This window comes from Oncorhynchus kisutch, linkage group LG10, assembly GCF_002021735.2.
Source record: "Oncorhynchus kisutch isolate 150728-3 linkage group LG10, Okis_V2, whole genome shotgun sequence".
In the NCBI taxonomy this organism is placed as follows: Eukaryota; Metazoa; Chordata; class Actinopteri; order Salmoniformes; family Salmonidae; genus Oncorhynchus; species Oncorhynchus kisutch.
Window position 1 is genome coordinate 55,811,494 of NC_034183.2, and position 18,193 is coordinate 55,829,686.

The following is an 18,193-nucleotide window of genomic DNA, read 5'->3' on the forward strand; positions in this document are numbered from 1 at the left end:
TTGATTTGATTTGATTCATTGAACAAGCATGGGAAACAGTGTTTAAACCCTTTACAATGAAGATCTGTGAAGTTATTTGGATTTTTACGAATTATCTTTGAAAGACAGGGTTCTGAAAAAGCGATGTTTCTGTTTTTGCTGAGTTTAGCTATAGCTCTGCTTTAACTAGCCAACTAGATAGGGTCCCAATGCCCTCCCCCTCCATCATCACGTACTTTGTGAACCCTCTAAAATAATGGGTGCACGACGCCCATCCTGTATCCACATACAGGTTATACTGAGCTGAATTGCATGGCTCCATCCCTCTGTATTTTAATGAGAAATACTCTTCTAACCCAACCTTAATTAATCAAAAGAACTTACATTTCGCTCCTATTTAGCTAAAGTCATATCCCACAAGACAGGTTAATACATGTTTCACTGCACATAGCAAAACCCTCAGTTGCTGCAAAGCGTTTTCACCTTCTTCTGCTGCAAGTCAGGACATTTCCTTGTGAATCATCACACATTCCCCTTTGTCTTTTCTCAGAAAAGAAGTGAAGATAAAAGTCCTTCATATCCCTCATTCGGTTTAACCCGCTGGTGATTAGAAATACAGTTTACTGAATGATTTTCATAATCATTGTATAGGTATCTACAAGAGAGCTACTTCCTCTCCAAGTCATGACAGAGAGGAGACGGATCCCTCTAATTTCATTATCAGATTACACACACTCCAGTCATCGGTTGATTACAGGTGTAAGTTGCCATGTGACTGATGGTCAACATGGTGACTCAGCAGGCTGAGTGGACCTGAGTGGTAGGTTTGTTGGGTGATGGTAGCATTAATGATCACAGCTGCTCCTCATCATGTCTACATCAGTGGAGTCTCCTCAAAGGAGGAAGGGGAGGACCATCCTGAAAAATAAAAATAGTTAAACATTAAAAAAAGTTTTTGTTTTTAGATAAACCTACACTAAATATATTCATGTCACCAAATAATTGATTAAAACACACTGTTTTGAAATGAAGGTCTACAGTAGCCTCAACAGCACTCTGTAGAGCAGCACCATGGTGTAGCCTGAGGATATCGAGTTTCCGTCTTCCTCTGGGTACATTGACAGAGAGGAATGCTATGTTAGCTAGCTGGCTATCCAACACTGGAACTCTTCCAAATCAAGGTAAGCGTTCGTTTGAAAAAATGTCAGATGTAAAGAGCTTTTCAAGACAGTGAAACATTGTGTTCACTTTTATGAGAAACAGCAGAGCCTGCCAAACAGCTACAGTAATATTCAAAACATTGAAGCACATGAGAAATGTTTTCCAGTTCAGCCTGTCTTTGGTCATGTGACAATAGGTGTTGTGATGCAACACCACATTTCCCACAAAGGGCTGCTCCGCTCCAAGAAATGAACTCCTTGGCAGTCAGAGGCTCTTTTCTTGGCTTGGCCTGTGAGGTGGGAAATGGTAGAACAGGAGGCCCACAAGGCAGCAGCCGACTCTTAGAAAATCTAGTAGATTTTAACTACTGTGGTTCCTCATACTTGCTCTTGTCTTGTTAAAATATCTTACGAACCAGTGCCACCTTGAATTACAGGTTTTATAGCTAAAGAGAGATTTTATAGCTAATAATGTTATTTGACATATTGTATGTAATTGTCACGCCCTGACCTTAGATCCTTTTTATGTCTCTATTTGGTTTAGTCAGGGTGTGATTTGGTGTGGGTATTCTATGTTCTATTATTTGTTTTTCTATGTTTTGGCCGGGTAGGGTTCTCAATCAGGTACAGCTGTCTATCGTTGTCTCTGATTGAGAACCATACTTAGGTATCCCTTTTTCCCACCTGTCTTTGTGGGAAGGTGACTTTGTTTATGGTACATAGCCTTTAGCTTCACGGTTTGTTCGGTAGTGTTTATTGTTTTGTTTGGTGTCTTTTTCCTAGTAAAAAGAATGTACACTAACCACGCTGCGCCTTGGTCCTCTTTCAACGGTCGTGACAGTAATATGAATATACATATTGTATAATGTAATGAAGAAATTGTAGCAGTAAACTCAACATTTGGGTTGCAAAGCAAAAGGATAGAGTTAAATGATGCACCAAATTATGTCCTCTTAGTCAAATTAAAGTGAGAAGTTAACAGGCCCCTGTACCTGGACTTTGAATTACTCCCCTCTGGGCACAGGTATAGGGCACCCCTCAGCAGGAAAAAACAGAACGAGACAATCATTTGTGCCAGGTGTGATATCCCTCCTGAATAGCTTGGGTGGCTGTTCCCATTGACTCCGTAAGGCCAGCAGGCTAGTCTTTTCTTCTTTTTTTTATTTAATATTTTATTTCTTATTTCTTTACTATTATTATTTTTATTGGTGTGTAACTTATGAAAGTTGTATTGTCAATTTTGTTTTGTATTTAAATGCCACTTTAAATGTGTACATGACACTGCAACAGAATTTCCCCATGGGGACCATAAAGTCAGTAAGTAAGTAAGGCCAACATGAAAATTAGGAATTAAAAGCACCCTCTCTCCTCCTGCCTTGCCATGTGACGACCACAGCATATGACTTCCATAACTTCATCGCTCATTACCCAGTAAAGGGCTGGACACAATTGAGTGAGTGTTGTTTGGGTCATGCCCTAGATACTTGTTTCTCCTAGTCCTCAGCTCTATCTGGCCACTGTGCAGAAGCATCCACTACCATTTCAGGCCAATTTGCCACTGGTCACACTGTCTGCAGGCTGCAAGGGGCTTTACATGATGACAAATACATTTTAATATATTTAATGTCATGCGAAATGCACATATTTCAAATACATATAGATACATTTGCATCTTTGCTCAAATGCATGTAATGCCTGACAATATTCCAGAAATGCATGGCTATGACATCTAGTCTTAAGGATGGCCAAAGTGGTTCCTAATTTTTTGGGCCACCAAGCCAAAACTTTGGCAGTGATATCATTTAAATTGTGATGGTGAGTAAAAAAAATGTAGGATTTCACTGAATTAAAATTATTTAATACAAAGCACAATGTTCAACTTCATAAAACACATATTTTCCGATCTCTCCCCCCAAAAATATATAGTAAGTTCCTCTCTTCAGCGTAATTAAATAATTACAAAAATTGAGTTGTTTTAGTTAATGATTTAAACAAAACAAAAATACATTGTACAACGCTCCACAATATGTCAAAATGTAGATCTATGTGTTGTGCTTCCAATGAGTTATATTATACAGCTCTACAGTGGATGGTTAGCGGTATTTTGGTGCGTTCGTAGCCAAGTGGGAATTTAACACATCTGGGAAAAATCCACCTGTACAGCCCTTCAACTGGTAATTACCAATGATGTACACAAACTCTGGATTGTTGATGCCATGTATTGGCCATTGGGAGGCTTCGAAGCCACCAGTCGTCCATATTGGCTCGTCGGAGCATTCCTCCATATTAATGAATGTAATTCTACAGTATTTCGATTAAATGTTTTAAGGACAATAACATGTATTTTTGTCGTGGGGACAGTAACATCTATAATTTATACTTAGGGAAAATGTTATGTATTTTTATGTTTAGCTCGCATAGTACAATGTAAAACTATGCATCACGTTGTCTATAATATAATACAGTCGGCAAACCCGAATGTAGACATTTAATAAATGCATTTCTATAGTTTCTAAAATATTTTCTACAGTGGGGGAGTTGCAAGATTGAGACACAGTGGCTTCAACACAGCTCCCCCTATCAGTCACCTAGTGTATACAGTGCCTTCAGAAAGTATTCACACCCCTCGACTTTCTCCACATTTTGTTGTGTAACAGAGTGGGATAAATGTTTTTAATTGGCATTTTGTGTCACTGATCGACACAAAATACTCTAACATTACATTTTTTTCATGAAAAATAAAATACTAATATCTTGATTAGATAAGTATTCAACCCCCTGAGTCAACACATGTTATCACCTTTGGCAGTGAATGCAGCTGTGAGTCTTTCTGGGTAAGTCTCTAAGAGCTTTCCACACCAGAATTGTGCAACATTTGCCCGTTATTGTTGTCAAAATACTTCACAATCTGTCAAATTGGTTGTTGAGCATTGCTAAACAACCATTTGCAGGTCTTGCCATAGATTTTTAAGCAGATTTAAGTCAATCCTGTAACTCAGAACATTCACTGTCTTGGTAAGCAACTCCAGTGTATATTTGGCCTTGTATTTTAGTTTATTGTCCTGCTGAAAGGTGAAGCAGGTTTTCCTCTAGGATTTTGCCAGTGCTTAGCTTCAGCTAATTTTTTGTTATCCTGAAAACCTCCTCAGTCCTTAACAATTACAAGCGGGTATGGTCAGCCTACCTATGTGAGACACAGACTCGGTCTCAACCCATACCATGGAATGGTCTGCCTACCTATGTGAGAGACGCAGACTCTGTCTCAACCTTAAGTCTTTACTGAAGACTCATCTCTTCAGTGGGTCATGTGATTGAGTGTAGTCTGGCACAGGAGTGTGAAGGTGAAAGGAAAGGCTCTGGAGCGACGAACCGCCCTTGCTGTCTCTGCCTGGCCGGTTCCCCTCTCTCCACTGGGATTCTCTGCCTCTGACCCTATTACAGTGGCTGAGTCATTGGCTTACTGGTGCTCTTCCATGCTGTCCCTAGGAGGGGTGCGTCACTTGAGTGGGTTGAGTCACTGACGTGATCTTCCTGTCTGGGTTGGCGCCCCCCCCCCAGAGATACTCTTAATGATCGGGCTATGAAAAGCCAACTGACATTTACTCCTGAGGTGCTGACTTGCTGCACCCTCGACAACTACTGTGACTACTATTATTTGACCATGGTGGTCATTTATGAACATTTGAACATCTTGGCCATGTTCTGTTATAATTTCCTCCCGGCACAGCCAGAAGAGGACTGGCCACCCAGTCACCGTGCTTCTACACCTGCATTGCTTGCTGTTTTGGGGTTTTAGGCTGGGTTTCTGTACAGCACTTTGAGATATAAGCTGATGTAAGAAGGGATGTATAAATAAGAATGTATAAATACATTTGATTTGAACATTATGCAGTCACCACTATGCTTGAAAATATGGAGAGTGGTCCTCAGTAATGTGTTGTATTGGATTTGACCAAACCATAACACTGTATTTGGGACACAAATTTAGTTTTGCAGTACTACTTTAGTGCCTTGTTGCAAACAGGATGCATGTTTTGGGGTATTTTTTGTTTGTTGTACAGGCTTCCTTCTTTTCACTCTATCAATTAGCTTAGTATTGTGGAGTAACTACAATGCTGTTGATCCATCCTCAGTTTTCTTCTATCACAGCCATTAAACTTGAACTCTTTTAAAGTCACCATTGTCCTCATGGTGAAATCCCTGAGTGGTTTAGTTAGGAAGGACGCCTGCACCTTTGTATAGTGACGCCTGTACCTTTGTATAGTGACTGGGTGTACTGATACACCCACCAAAGTGTAATTAATAACTTCACCATGCTCAAAAGGGATAGTCAATGTATTTTAGTTTTACCAATAGGTGCCCTTTGCGAGGCATTTGAAAATGTCACTGGTCTTTGTGGTTGAATCTGTGCTGGAAATTCACTGCTCGACTGAGGGATCTTATAGATTGTTGTATGTGTGGGGTACAGGGATGAGGTAGTCATTAAAAATTCATATTAAAGACTCTTATTGTACACAGAGTGAGTCCATGCAACTTAGTACATGACTTGTTGAGCACATTTTCACTCCTGAACTTATTTAGGCTTGCCATAACAAAGGCATTGAATAGACAGTTCTTTTCAGCTTTAATTAATTTGTAAACGTTTCGAAAAACATAATTCCACATTATGGAGTACTATGTGTTGGCCAATGACAAAAAAAAAACTACATTTAATTGATTTTAAATTAAGGCTGTAACACAACAAAATGTGGAAAAAGTCAAGGGGTGTGAATACTTTCTGAAGGCACTGAATATAAATGATTGGTAATTACTAGTTAAATCAGCCATGACAGGGGGAATGGAAGCTTGTTTTGTGCAACAGGGAGGGTCAATTGAATGCAAAAGCTACCCAGTACACATTAAGTTGGACGTTGGTTGCAATGCTCTCGTTAAGTTTTTGTCACACACTGTCACTACATGACCGATAATGTATCGTATGTAGTCATTTAAATGCTTCTTAGTGCTTTTGGTATGTGTCAAGTAAAATAATTGGCGGCAGCCTATTAGAAGACTTGGAGGCGTGGCTTGTTGGGAGTGTAGTCTCCCATGAGACGGTTTGTCATGCCAGTTAATGTGTTAAATTGTGTTCTGTACAGGTTAAACTGGTGGGGAGTCGCAAGATGAAGGGGTACACCTGAACGGTTGTCGGACTTGGGAACCCATTGAAGTGGGTAGGAAAAAAAGGAATAAAGTGGAACGTATTAAGAGTAAATAGAGTGCTGGACAATGAAATTGAACATGACGAGATTGAGGATTAATTGACTGCGGTGGCAGGTGTCGGGAAGACCGCCGAGTTTGAGCCTCGTCCGATGAGGATAATTTGTTTTTTTGGTAAGTGTGAGAGTTGGAGAGAATGTGTCATTGACTTCTGGCTGATCCACATATGGTTTCGGGTTGAGTGGAGAAGAGGTTGGAGAATGTTGGGTCGGTGAAAGTGACTTTGTTTTGCGTTTCTGCCATCCAGAAGGACAAGAACTGAGACTTGCTTTCCTCTCCATTGCAGGGCGCCGTTGAAAGGAGTGATAACTGGAGTTGAAGATTCCTGGTGTCTGTGACACCTGCCGTTTGGTGCGATGCACACCCGGTGGAGAGCGTGGTGAAACAGAGAAGACACTCTCTGTAATACTGAGTTTTGATGCAGAGTTTTTCCAGATAAAGTCAAGTTATGGTCATGTGGCAGCTGTAAGTATGAGGGAGATTCCTAGACGTGAGAAGTGTGCAGGAGGAAGGCTTAGTGTCGTCGGGAAAAGTTGTGTGTGTAAACTGTAAGGGTACCCATGGTAGGGCTACACATTGCTTTGTCTCAGATGTGTCAGGTGAGAGAAAGGCAGGTTTAGGTTGCCAGGATCAGAGTAGAGCAGAAGGTGTCATATGCTGAAGCAGTGACGAGAGTAGTCGATGAAGATGGGTCCAGGGTGAGGGATCCTAAGAGGATCCCTGTGAATATGGCAGAGATCAATAACGAGTGATAGGAATAACATGCTTCAGTAAGGTTTTCTTGGCGTTCATGGCCAAGGTTGTCATCTGTACCTTAGGAATGAAACGAAAATCACAGAAGATAGATGTTGTGGTTGCAGCTGTAGAGAAATACTTTGGTGTACAAGATTTTACATCAGAAAGCTGAATGATGGTGCCATGACCTCATAGGCTGTTGGCCTGGTGTAGGATCAGATGGGGCCAAAGTAGTGGAATATATACATACATTAATGGTTGTAGGGTTAGTTGGTAGGGCAATTTCTTTACCATGTGTAAAGAATTTGTACTACAGAATATTAGGCTTATTTAGAGCCAATACAGTTGGTGGCGGCATGCACCTGGAACATTTGTTTGCTGACCGCCATAATACCAAAGAAGAAGAATGGTTAAGCTTGTACAGTGCTAGTTCTACAGTCTTAATGACACTGACAAAAGTGCATGTGATACTAAAGAGCCTACTAAAGTTTAATTGTTAAGACACTCACCATTTCATTACTATATGATATGGCCATTTAAAAAAATAATATTTGCCATACATTTTAATTTAAGAATGTATACATATAAATACATGTTGGAATATATTTTACAAAACATTTCCCCCCCCAAAAAAATATATATTTACCAAGTACATCAATAAATACTCTTTAATGTGTTTCAGAATGTATTTTGAAATACATTAAACATTGATGCAAATGTTTACATACATTACAACATATATTACGGAATGTATTTAAAAGTTATAAAATATTTGGGGGCCAATTTCAAATATTTCACGTATATACCCCAAAATGTAGCTAAACAAATATATTTTAAATTTTCTTTTTTTTCTCGTATGGGGAGTGTCCCGTGTGAGCTCGAAAATGGGACACAGGCTTAGCTACTTCACTGTGCTCTGTGAAAAGTGGATGCACTTACTGAAGTAATCAGATTACACTAATATGGTTGTTTACATTAGTTCTCATGATGAAGACCGTTGTACTTCTGAGTTTACTGGTCAGTAGTGTAATACAGTATATAGCAACAGAGATCATCGGGTCATATAAGTGGGAATGAATTTATGTGCAATATAGTTGGGGTTCAAAATAGGAGTCAGACATTATCTCTTGACCCTACTGCTCACACTTATTGGAAAACTATTTTAATTCATTTTGGGTCCTTGTGCATTACACAAGGTACAACAGTAGACAAAATGTTCAGCCAAACTAAAGTACAACTATTTATTTCTTATCAATTGAATTGAAATATGATTCAGACACAATAAACATCTGTGTTGTCTTGTTTCTTCTCCCTTCAGGTCTAGTTAACTATGTGTATGACACCACCTACTGGTGCTAAGTACTCGCTGACACTACCTACAGCAGATTATCAAACAAGGAAACCATTCAGCTGGGGGAAGATCTTCCACCACCACACCACTAACACACAAACAGATTTACTTCCTAACCTTATGTCCTCAAACTCAGGTCTGGAAACTGAGGCCATCTCTGTAAGGAACTCACTGTTGGTCCATGTGAGAGTGAGGTGGGAAAAAGCATCATACCAATGACTGTATTGAAGGAGGAGGGCCTTCTTCTAGCAGCCTGTGTTTCCTGTGCCCATAGGGGGAGCCAGATTCCTTTCATGAGCATCTGTAGAGCTGCATCTGCACTGCTGAAGGAGAATGCCCAACATTCCCAGAATACGAACACATACCGCTGTAGATCAGACTAAAGCAGGACTTCTATACAGACTACTTATAGTCATGGCATCTGTATGATATATCCAGCTTATTACAGGAGTTTGGGTTTCTAATGAAATGTCTCTCTTTAAGGCTATTGTTGTCATTAATCATTTCAAAGAGCCATGCCCCAAAAAACAGAAACACCAAAACATTCTAAACAGCTTCATCTTTTGAAGTTAGGAATGTAATTTCTAATGCAGCGGTGCAGGACAAACATGCCCAAATAAAGTATAAGACAGACTTCAGTTGCCTCAAATTTGACCTTCCCTATGCTGGTCATATGTCACAAATGTAGACAAGAAATGTATCTACCTCAGAGCAGACCTGGGTTCAATACATGCATATCTGTGTATTTTCAAATGATCTCACCAAAACAACTCCTTTAATTTGAAGTATTCTTTAATAATTATATTAATAGCCATTCTCAGTTACTTCAAATACCCCTAGGACCAAATGGACAAATGCAAAGAGTATTTTAATATTTGTATTCGAAAATACACTTCTGTGTATTTAAGCATTTAAGTACATGCCAGTACTTTTAAAGTGTATTTCCAAGTACATTGCAATATTCAACTACTTGTATTTTCAAATAAAAAATATAAAAATACTCACTTCAAGTGTTTTTGTAAGTAATTGTGTCACGTTTGTCATAAGGAGACCAAGGCGCAGCGTGATATGAATACATACTCTTTAATTAAACGAAGAAACACTAAACAAACTTACAAAACGAACGTGACGCTATATAAACCGATTGCTGACACAGGCAACTACACATAGACAATAACCCAAGGAATATGGCTACCTAAATATGGTCCCCAATCAGAGACAGCGATAAACATTGTTGGTTTGAGAACCAATCTAGGCAACCATAGATATAAAAACACCTAGACTAGAAACATCCCCATAAACATACAAAAACCCTAGACAGGGGCAACACATATCACCCTCGTCACACGCTGACCTAACCAAAATAATAAAGAAAACAAAGAATACTAAGGTCAGGGTGTGACAAATTGAAATACCCTAAATAGTATTTGCACCCAGGTCTGCCTTAGAATTCATTAGGCTAGATGTAAGTATACAGTATGCTACTAATAGTGTTTGCATCTTTACTGTAAACTGTAACATGAACATGCATCTTAGCTTTGCAGTAAACATTCAACATTGCCATCTGTTGGTCACGTGCTGTCTATTATAATTTACGGCTACTGAGCTCCAGCAAAGTAAACATTAAGTTGAAAACGTAAATCCGGTGAAAACCTCAGGATGCTTTTAGAATCCTTTTTAAGAGGTGAAATATCATGCTGGGTTAGTTAGAGAGGATTAGAGCAGTGGAAAAGAGACCTCGGCAGAGCCTCAGGGAGTATGAGGTAAGGCACAACACACCCGGGTATAAGTACACTATTGTAAGTACTTAGGCTACCTGATCTCACCTTGGCTGCAACATTTCACACCCTAAGAATAAACCCTGGGATGTTATGTAACCACTACTGAGCTCTCTCTGTTTTGTACACTAGTTTGTTACCTGTGCTTGTAATTTCTGGTCACTATGCTCAATTTGGAGAGCCTCATCACACAGTTTGTTTATCTAATGACATAGTCACACTGTGATAGTGTTTCTCCCTTTCATATAAATGGAAAAAAGGAGATATCCATACAAAATGACCTGAACTATTACTGCTGTTACATGTCATTATAAAGTTGTGAAGGAGAAATAAATGGACACACAGCAAATGTAAAAATCAACAAGTGTACATTTATTGAATCAGTAGATATTACATGTTGGCAGTGTACACCCACAGAGAAAGTCTGGCCACATAGCATATTTCCGTATGAAAGGTGCCTTTCTCAAGCATTTGGCTGCCTCCCTGTCACATTTGCAGAGAATCTTCTCACATTTGTCCTTGAGATCATCTGGAATGAAAAGAGGGGAAAGTGGGTGAGTAGTTTCCTTAAATGACAGCTGATGTGAAAGGAGTGGTCTGTGGAGGATGTGAAGGAAACACTCTGAGGTTTAGAAATGTTAGAAAATGTCTGATGCTCAAATAAACACTGTAAACATCCTGAACTGTGTTGCTTGTCCTATGTGCTTTTGCGATTAGCAATTATGGTGAGAGCTTAAAATACCTGAAAATGTGGGTGAGAAATTATTCCTTTCGTGCCCATTCCCTAATAGCCCTCCTGTCCCCTATAACACATCTGTTATTTTCCATGCACTGAAAAGACCCATTAATTTTCAACAGCAAAACTATACAAAAATGACAAAGTCCTAGCATGTAGTATTTTCCTTCTCTAAACGACCACACCTCTGTAAGGGGAGGGATAGGCTTACTCAGCTTGATTTAATCATTATGTCTCATTCATGTGCATAAAACTGAGATGGCATACCACATTCTGCAGTCCTGTCTTCACATGTCCATTGATACTTTCTTGTCTTGGTTCGGCAACCAGCAATTTCTGCATCTCCGTAGCAGCAGTCATGTTTGTGACAGCACCTTAATGAAGGAAAAAAAACACTACCGTAACACTTAAAACAGCATTATAAGAACTATTTGCTGTCTCAGTGATGCACTACATAAGTAATACAGTCCCTTTTTTTAGTTTAAAAAAGACCCAATTAAAACTATTATTGTATAAATAATGTTTGAGAAACTATTAACTGAAAAGGCAGAGACTGGGCATTTTTCCATATTATTGTAGCTTGGACCAACATCAGCTCTATTTAACACAAAGGGAAATGAAAGAGGATGGGCTCAACTATTGTTAGTAGGCAGGCATATGAGAGATCTGGAGGCTGGAGGTTCTGTAGTTTAATGGTGTTGTGGGCATTCATGTCTGTGATTAGTGGACAGAAGGAAGTTATGGTTAGGATTTTGAGTGTGGGAGTGCTGGTTGTGCATGTCTATTTCCAAATATCCAATTGACAAGAGGGCAAAACCTCAAAAGAAAACCCAAAATGATACACTTTGCAGTTTGAACTGCATCGCATAATGCAGGTTGTTATTGTGGCCTACCAGACTGAACAGTTGATTGAGGGGTTTTTCATTCAGTGGTACTCTAAATGATCTGAGTTTGTTATGACATGACACTCCCCCTCCAAAAATATATATGTTTATAACATGTTTATAACACATCAACTATATAGCTCAGTAATACATCATCAGCTTCACAGAACATGCCAGACTTTTACATGCTAGAACATCTCATTGCGCCTCTGTCCTACTGCCTCACCAGTCTGCTTTATCCCTGGGCCAGCCCTGACCCCCCAGTCCACAGTAGCAGCCATACATCATATAAGCCAGGGCTGATCTGCCTGTGCTGCACTTGATGACTCCTGCCAGCTCCAGTAGCCCTCTCTTAGTTCGTGGAGGCCTCTGCAGTGCCATAGAGGCTATTACCACTGCAACAACAACAACAACAGAAGAAGAAAATGAATCTCAGCGCAACACAGATACACCAATGACGTGTGCACACATCTTGTTCAAAATGTGCACTTGCTTATACTTGTATGGATGTAGCAGCCTTGCTTAGTATGTGCCATTTGCTTCATACTATCTCTTTAGTCATATGTCCTGTCATCAAGTGAATATTGAGAAGTGTAGCTCTGTGATTAGTCTCTCATATGAAAATGATTCTGAATGTCTAAGTGTTCAAAGTGTATGGATGGACATGCTGTATTATTACAAGTCTATTTATGAAGTGACAACCTAATAATGCAATTGTAAGTCCCTCACATTTTCCAAGAAAGATGCTCTTTGTAATGGGGGAATATTTAAGACGAATGAAGTTCATATTCAGTTAAGAGTAATTAAAACAATGCTGAGCAAATGTTTATGTTTTCCCTTTCTGTCAGACACATGATTTCTAGTGTTCTATTTGTGACACTCATTTGTGTACGGGTTGATGGTCACTAGACTTGTCACTGAATGTTATGGATTGTTCTCATATCGTTTGATAGTGATTGACGCCAGAGCTACTGAAGGTACAAGGACTGAGGTCACAATGACATTTGGAGCACCGTGATTCTGTAGCAGCTGGCAAAGTCACTGTCTTTTGTTTGACTTCGTACAAGCCTCTCAGGCTGATGTTTAGAGAACATTTGATACTGTCTGATTAATATATAAGTATCTTCGCAGAGAAGGCCCGTTCAAAGTTTTCTATGCTTCTATGCTGGGGTGTCTCCTTTTTGCAACTTGTATTAAACCAAATATGTGTATGATTGACTATAATTTCTCTGACACTGATATTTTTAGACAACCATAGCTTATGAAATTAATACAATACAAAACAACTTCACACGTTTTATAGCACTGCTCTCCTTTTTGTTCAGCTGGAAATTCCCTTTACACTCTTATACTCTGGTCTAGTTCTTTAACATCTTTTCCCAGATCAGATTAACATTAATTTGTAACGTGCATATTGGTTGTCAACATACAAGACATGGGAATTGACATTGGTAGTGATTTGTTAAATCATTAAACATGCATTAAAGTACAAATTTAACCATAAAATGTGCTATATATAAAGATCACAAGATTATTGAAATAAAAGATTAAACCATTTCAAGATAATACAGTTGTATTGTGTGAAATGAAGGAGTTGAATCATCAGACTATAACAGATCTAAGTTCCTTTCATGTTAGATCTCTGAAGGCAATCATAACATTGTCCTATAACATGACTTCACTCCCTCTCAATCCCTCTTAATCATTCCCTGCAAAATGTGTTAAAAAAGGTAAAGAAATTCAAGCAGCAATTTACCAGAGAACAGTAGAAGTATCCGATAAGGCGCAGGCATGGTGTGCAAGAGGGAGTCTGCATGCACTGCTGCTTATTTACACTGGTGGACATAGGCTTTCAGTGCAGTGGAGAGTTTTTTTTAGAGTCTGGTTTGAATAATCTCCTGAGCATCATTCCCTCCTCCTCTCGAAATAATCTGCTGTAAACTAATCCTTGAACACTTATCTGAACATGGTTAGAGTTCCCTCTCTGTTAGAATCACCCCAGAGTCCATAATTTAGTATAACTTAAAGCCAATTGCTAAATTTTTATTTATTTATTTACCTTTATTTAACCAGGTAGGCAAGTTGAGAACAAGTTCTCATTTACAATTGCGACCTGGCCAAGATAAAGCAAAGCAGTTCGACAGATAAAACGACACAGAGTTACACATGAAGTAAAAACAAACATACAGTCAATAATGCAGTATAAACAAGTCTATATACAATGTGAGCAAATGAGGTGAGAAGGGAGGTAAAGGCAAAAAAGGCCATGATGGCAAAGTAAATACAATATAGCAAGTAAAATACTGGAATGGTAGTTTTGCAATGGAAGAATGTGCAAAGTAGAAATAAAAATAATGGGGTGCAAAGGAGCAAAATAAATAAATAAAGTAAAATTAAATACAGTTGGGAAAGAGGTAGTTGTTTGGGCTAAATTATAGGTGGGCTATGTACAGGTGCAGTAATCTGTGAGCTGCTCTGACAGTTGGTGCTTAAAGCTAGTGAGGGAGATAAGTGTTTCCAGTTTCAGAGATTTTTGTAGTTCGTTCCAGTCATTGGCAGCAGAGAACTGGAAGGAGAGGCGGCCAAAGAAAGAATTGGTTTTGGGGGTGACTAGAGAGATATACCTGCTGGAGCGTGTGCTACAGGTGGGAGATGCTATGGTGACCAGCGAGCTGAGATAAGGGGGGACTTTACCTAGCAGGGTCTTGTAGATGACATGGAGCCAGTGGGTTTGGCGACGAGTATGAAGCGAGGGCCAGCCAACGAGAGCGTACAGGTCGCAATGGTGGGTAGTATATGGGGCTTTGGTGATAAAACGGATTGCACTGTGATAGACTGCATCCAATTTGTTGAGTAGGGTATTGGAGGCTATTTTGTAAATGACATCGCCAAAGTCGAGGATTGGTAGGATGGTCAGTTTTACAAGGGTATGTTTGGCAGCATGAGTGAAGGATGCTTTGTTGCGAAATAGGAAGCCAATTCTAGATTTAACTTTGGATTGGAGATGTTTGATATGGGTCTGGAAGGAGAGTTTACAGTCTAACCAGACACCTAAGTATTTGTAGTTGTCCACGTATTCTAAGTCAGAGCCGTCCAGAGTAGTGATGTTGGACAGGCGGGTAGGTGCAGGTAGCGATCGGTTGAAGAGCATGCATTTAGTTTTACTTGTATTTAAGAGCAATTGGAGGCCACGGAAGGAGAGTTGTATGGCATTGAAGCTTGCCTGGAGGGTTGTTAACACAGTGTCCAAAGAAGGGCCGGAAGTATACAGAATGGTGTCGTCTGCGTAGAGGTGGATCAGGGACTCACCAGCAGCAAGAGCGACCTCATTGATGTATACAGAGAAGAGAGTCGGTCCAAGAATTGAACCCTGTGGCACCCCCATAGAGACTGCCAGAGGTCCGGACAGCAGACCCTCCGATTTGACACACTGAACTCTATCAGAGAAGTAGTTGGTGAACCAGGCGAGGCAATAATTTGAGAAACCAAGGCTGTCGAGTCTGCCGATGAGGATATGGTGATTGACAGAGTCGAAAGCCTTGGCCAGATCAATGAATACGGCTGCACAGTAATGTTTCTTATCGATGGCGGTTAAGATATCGTTTAGGACCTTGAGCGTGGCTGAGGTGCACCCATGACCAGCTCTGAAACCGGATTGCATAGCAGAGAAGGTATGGTGAGATTCGAAATGGTCGGTAATCTGTTTGTTGACTTGGCTTTCGAAGACCTTAGAAAGGCACGGTAGGATAGATATAGGTCTGTAGCAGTTTGGGTCAAGAGTGTCCCCCCCTTTGAAGAGGGGGATGACCGCAGCTGCTTTCCAATCTTTGGGAATCTCAGACGACACGAAAGAGAGGTTGAACAGGCTAGTAATAGGGGTGGCAACAATTTCGGCAGATAATTTTAGAAAGAAAGGGTCCAGATTGTCTAGCCCGGCTGATTTGTAGGGGTCCAGATTTTGCAGCTCTTTCAGAACATCAGCTGAATGGATTTGGGAGAAGGAGAAATGGGGAAGGCTTGGGCGAGTTGCTGTTGGGGGTGCAGTGCTGTTGTCCGGGGTAGGAGTAGCCAGGTGGAAAGCATGGCCAGCCGTAGAAAAATGCTTATTGAAATTCTCAATTATGGTGGATTTATCAGTGGTGACAGTGTTTCCTATCTTCAGTGCAGTGGGCAGCTGGGAGGAGGTGTTCTTATTCTCCATGGACTTTACAGTGTCCCAGAACTTTTTTGAGTTAGTGTTGCAGGAAGCAAATTTCTGCTTGAAAAAGCTAGCCTTGGCTTTTCTAACTGCCTGTGTATAATGATTTCTAGCTTCCCTGAACAGCTGCATATCACGGGGGCTGTTCGATGCTAATGCAGAACGCCATAGGATGTTTTTGTGTTGGTTAAGGGCAGTCAGGTCTGGGGAGAACCAAGGGCTATATCTGTTCCTGGTTCTAAATTTCTTAAATGGGGCATGTTTATTTAAGATGGTTAGGAAGGCATTTAAAAAAAATATCCAGGCATCCTCTACTGACGGGATGAGATCAATATCCTTCCAGGATACCCCGGCCAGGTCGATTAGAAAGGCCTGCTCGCAGAAGTGTTTCAGGGAGCGTTTTACAGTGATGAGTGGAGGTCGTTTGACCGCTGACCCATTACGGATGCAGGCAATGAGGCAGTGATCGCTGAGATCTTGGTTGTAGACAGCAGAGGTGTATTTAGAGGGGAAGTTGGTTAGGATGATATCTATGAGGGTGCCCGTGTTTAAGGTTTTGGGGAGGTACCTGGTAGGTTCATTGATTATTTGTGTGAGATTGAGGGCATCAAGTTTAGATTGTAGGATGGCTGGGGTGTTAAGCATGTTCCAGTTTAGGTCGCCTAGCAGCACGAACTCTGAAGATAGATGGGGGGCAATCAGTTCACATATGGTGTCCAGAGCACAGCTGGGGGCAGAGGGTGGTCTATAGCAGGCGGCAACGGTGAGAGACTTGTTTTTAGAGAGGTGGATTTTTAAAAGTAGAAGTTCAAATTGTTTGGGTACAGACCTGGATAGTAGGACAGAACTCTGCAGGCTATCTTTGCAGTAGATTGCAACACCGCCCCCTTTGGCAGTTCTATCTTGTCTGAAAATGTTGTAGTTTGGAATTAAAATGTCTGAGTTTTTGGTGGTCTTCCTAAGCCAGGATTCAGACACAGCTAGAACATCCGGGTTGGCAGAGTGTGCTAAAGCAGTGAATAGAACAAACTTAGGGAGGAGGCTTCTAATGTTAACATGCATGAAACCAAGGCTATTACGGTTACAGAAGTCGTCAAAAGAGAGCGCCTGGGGAATAGGAGTGGAGCTAGGCACTGCAGGGCCTGGATTCACCTCTACATCGCCAGAGGAACATAGGAGGACTAGAATAAGGGTACGGCTAAAAGCTATGAGAATTGGTCGTCTAGAACGTCTGGAACATAGAGTAAAAGGAGGTTTCTGGGGGCGATAAAATAGCATCAAGGTATAATGTACAGACAAATGTATGGTAGGATGTGAATACAGTGGAGGTAAACCTAGGTATTGAGTGATGAAGAGAGAGATATTGTCTCTAGAAACATCGTTGAAACCAGGAGATGTCATTGCATGTGTGTGTGGTGGAACTAATAGGTTGGATAAGGTATAGTGAGCAGGACTAGAGGCTCTACAGTGAAATAAGCCAATAAACACTAACCAGAACAGAAATGGACAAGACATATTGACATTAAGGAGAGGCATGCTTAGTCGAGTGATCAAAAGGGTCCGGTGAGTGGAGAGGTTGGTTGGTGATTTAGACAGCTAGCCAGGGCATCGGTAGCAAGCTAGCATAGGATGGAGGTCTGTTGTTAGCCACCTCCTGCGCTCCGTCAGTAGATTAGTGGGGTTCCGTGTGGTAGAGGGGATCAATCCAAATCACACAACAACAAAAATAAAAACAATAGATATAGTTATAGAGGCCCAAGTGACTTTTGTTCAGATTCTGGAAGACCAAGGACTTCAGTTCAGGACTAATGCCACGTAGAATACTAGAAGTAGGTCTAATTGATCAATACATGAATGTCTGTGGTCATTGTTTTATCATGTCAACAGCCTTATTGCATGCAATTCCTCACAGAAAACATGATCATAAAGACCCAGCAAGTCAACTGTGTCAAAATGTTGTATATAATGCTATATTTCCGTTAATAATGAATATGAATTATATTTATTTGTTGACATTTCAAGATCTCATCATGTACATAGATAGCACTGTAATTTCATAGTTTACTAAAGTAAAAAGTCAGAACACAGTTTGTGGTCAACAGGGGGCCCTGTTTCC

At 40.4% G+C, this 18,193-nt stretch overlaps 1 protein-coding gene and 1 long non-coding RNA gene across 4 annotated transcripts; one reads left to right on the top strand and one right to left on the bottom strand.

Moving 5' to 3' along the window:
* The first annotated feature begins 877 nt into the window (after positions 1 to 877).
* On the top strand, positions 878 to 10,942 carry LOC109897602 (uncharacterized). Of its 3 annotated transcripts, XR_004211281.1 has the most exons (4): positions 878 to 1,160; positions 6,275 to 6,509; positions 6,682 to 6,860; positions 8,449 to 9,619. It is a non-coding gene; the product is annotated as an uncharacterized LOC109897602 (long non-coding RNA). The 3 variants fall into 3 exon arrangements; XR_004211280.1 differs by having other exon boundaries at positions 6,682 to 9,619; XR_002256233.2 differs by lacking the exon at positions 878 to 1,160 and having other exon boundaries at positions 6,158 to 6,509; positions 8,449 to 10,942.
* On the bottom strand, positions 10,612 to 13,735 carry LOC109897603 (phospholipase A2-like). The gene is made up of 4 exons (XM_020492120.2): positions 13,636 to 13,735; positions 12,106 to 12,274; positions 11,263 to 11,369; positions 10,612 to 10,788 (listed from the first exon to the last, which is right to left on the bottom strand). Exons 1-4 carry the CDS (start codon positions 13,670 to 13,672, stop codon positions 10,640 to 10,642), a joined length of 462 nt encoding a protein of 153 aa, XP_020347709.1. The 5' UTR covers positions 13,673 to 13,735; the 3' UTR covers positions 10,612 to 10,639.
* Positions 13,736 to 18,193: the final 4,458 nt, after the last annotated feature.

Excerpts from the sequence above, each read along its gene's own strand:
- LOC109897603 (XM_020492120.2), bottom strand. The coding sequence starts at position 13,672 with ATGCCTGCGCCTTATCGGATACTTCTACTGTTCTCTG. Across the intron at positions 11,370-12,105 it reads CCCAGGGATAAAGCAGACTG|GTGCTGTCACAAACATGACT; the intron begins GTGAGGCAGTAG and ends TCCTTCATTAAG. Across the intron at positions 10,789-11,262 it reads AGACAGGACTGCAGAATGTG|ATGATCTCAAGGACAAATGT; the intron begins GTATGCCATCTC and ends TTTTCATTCCAG.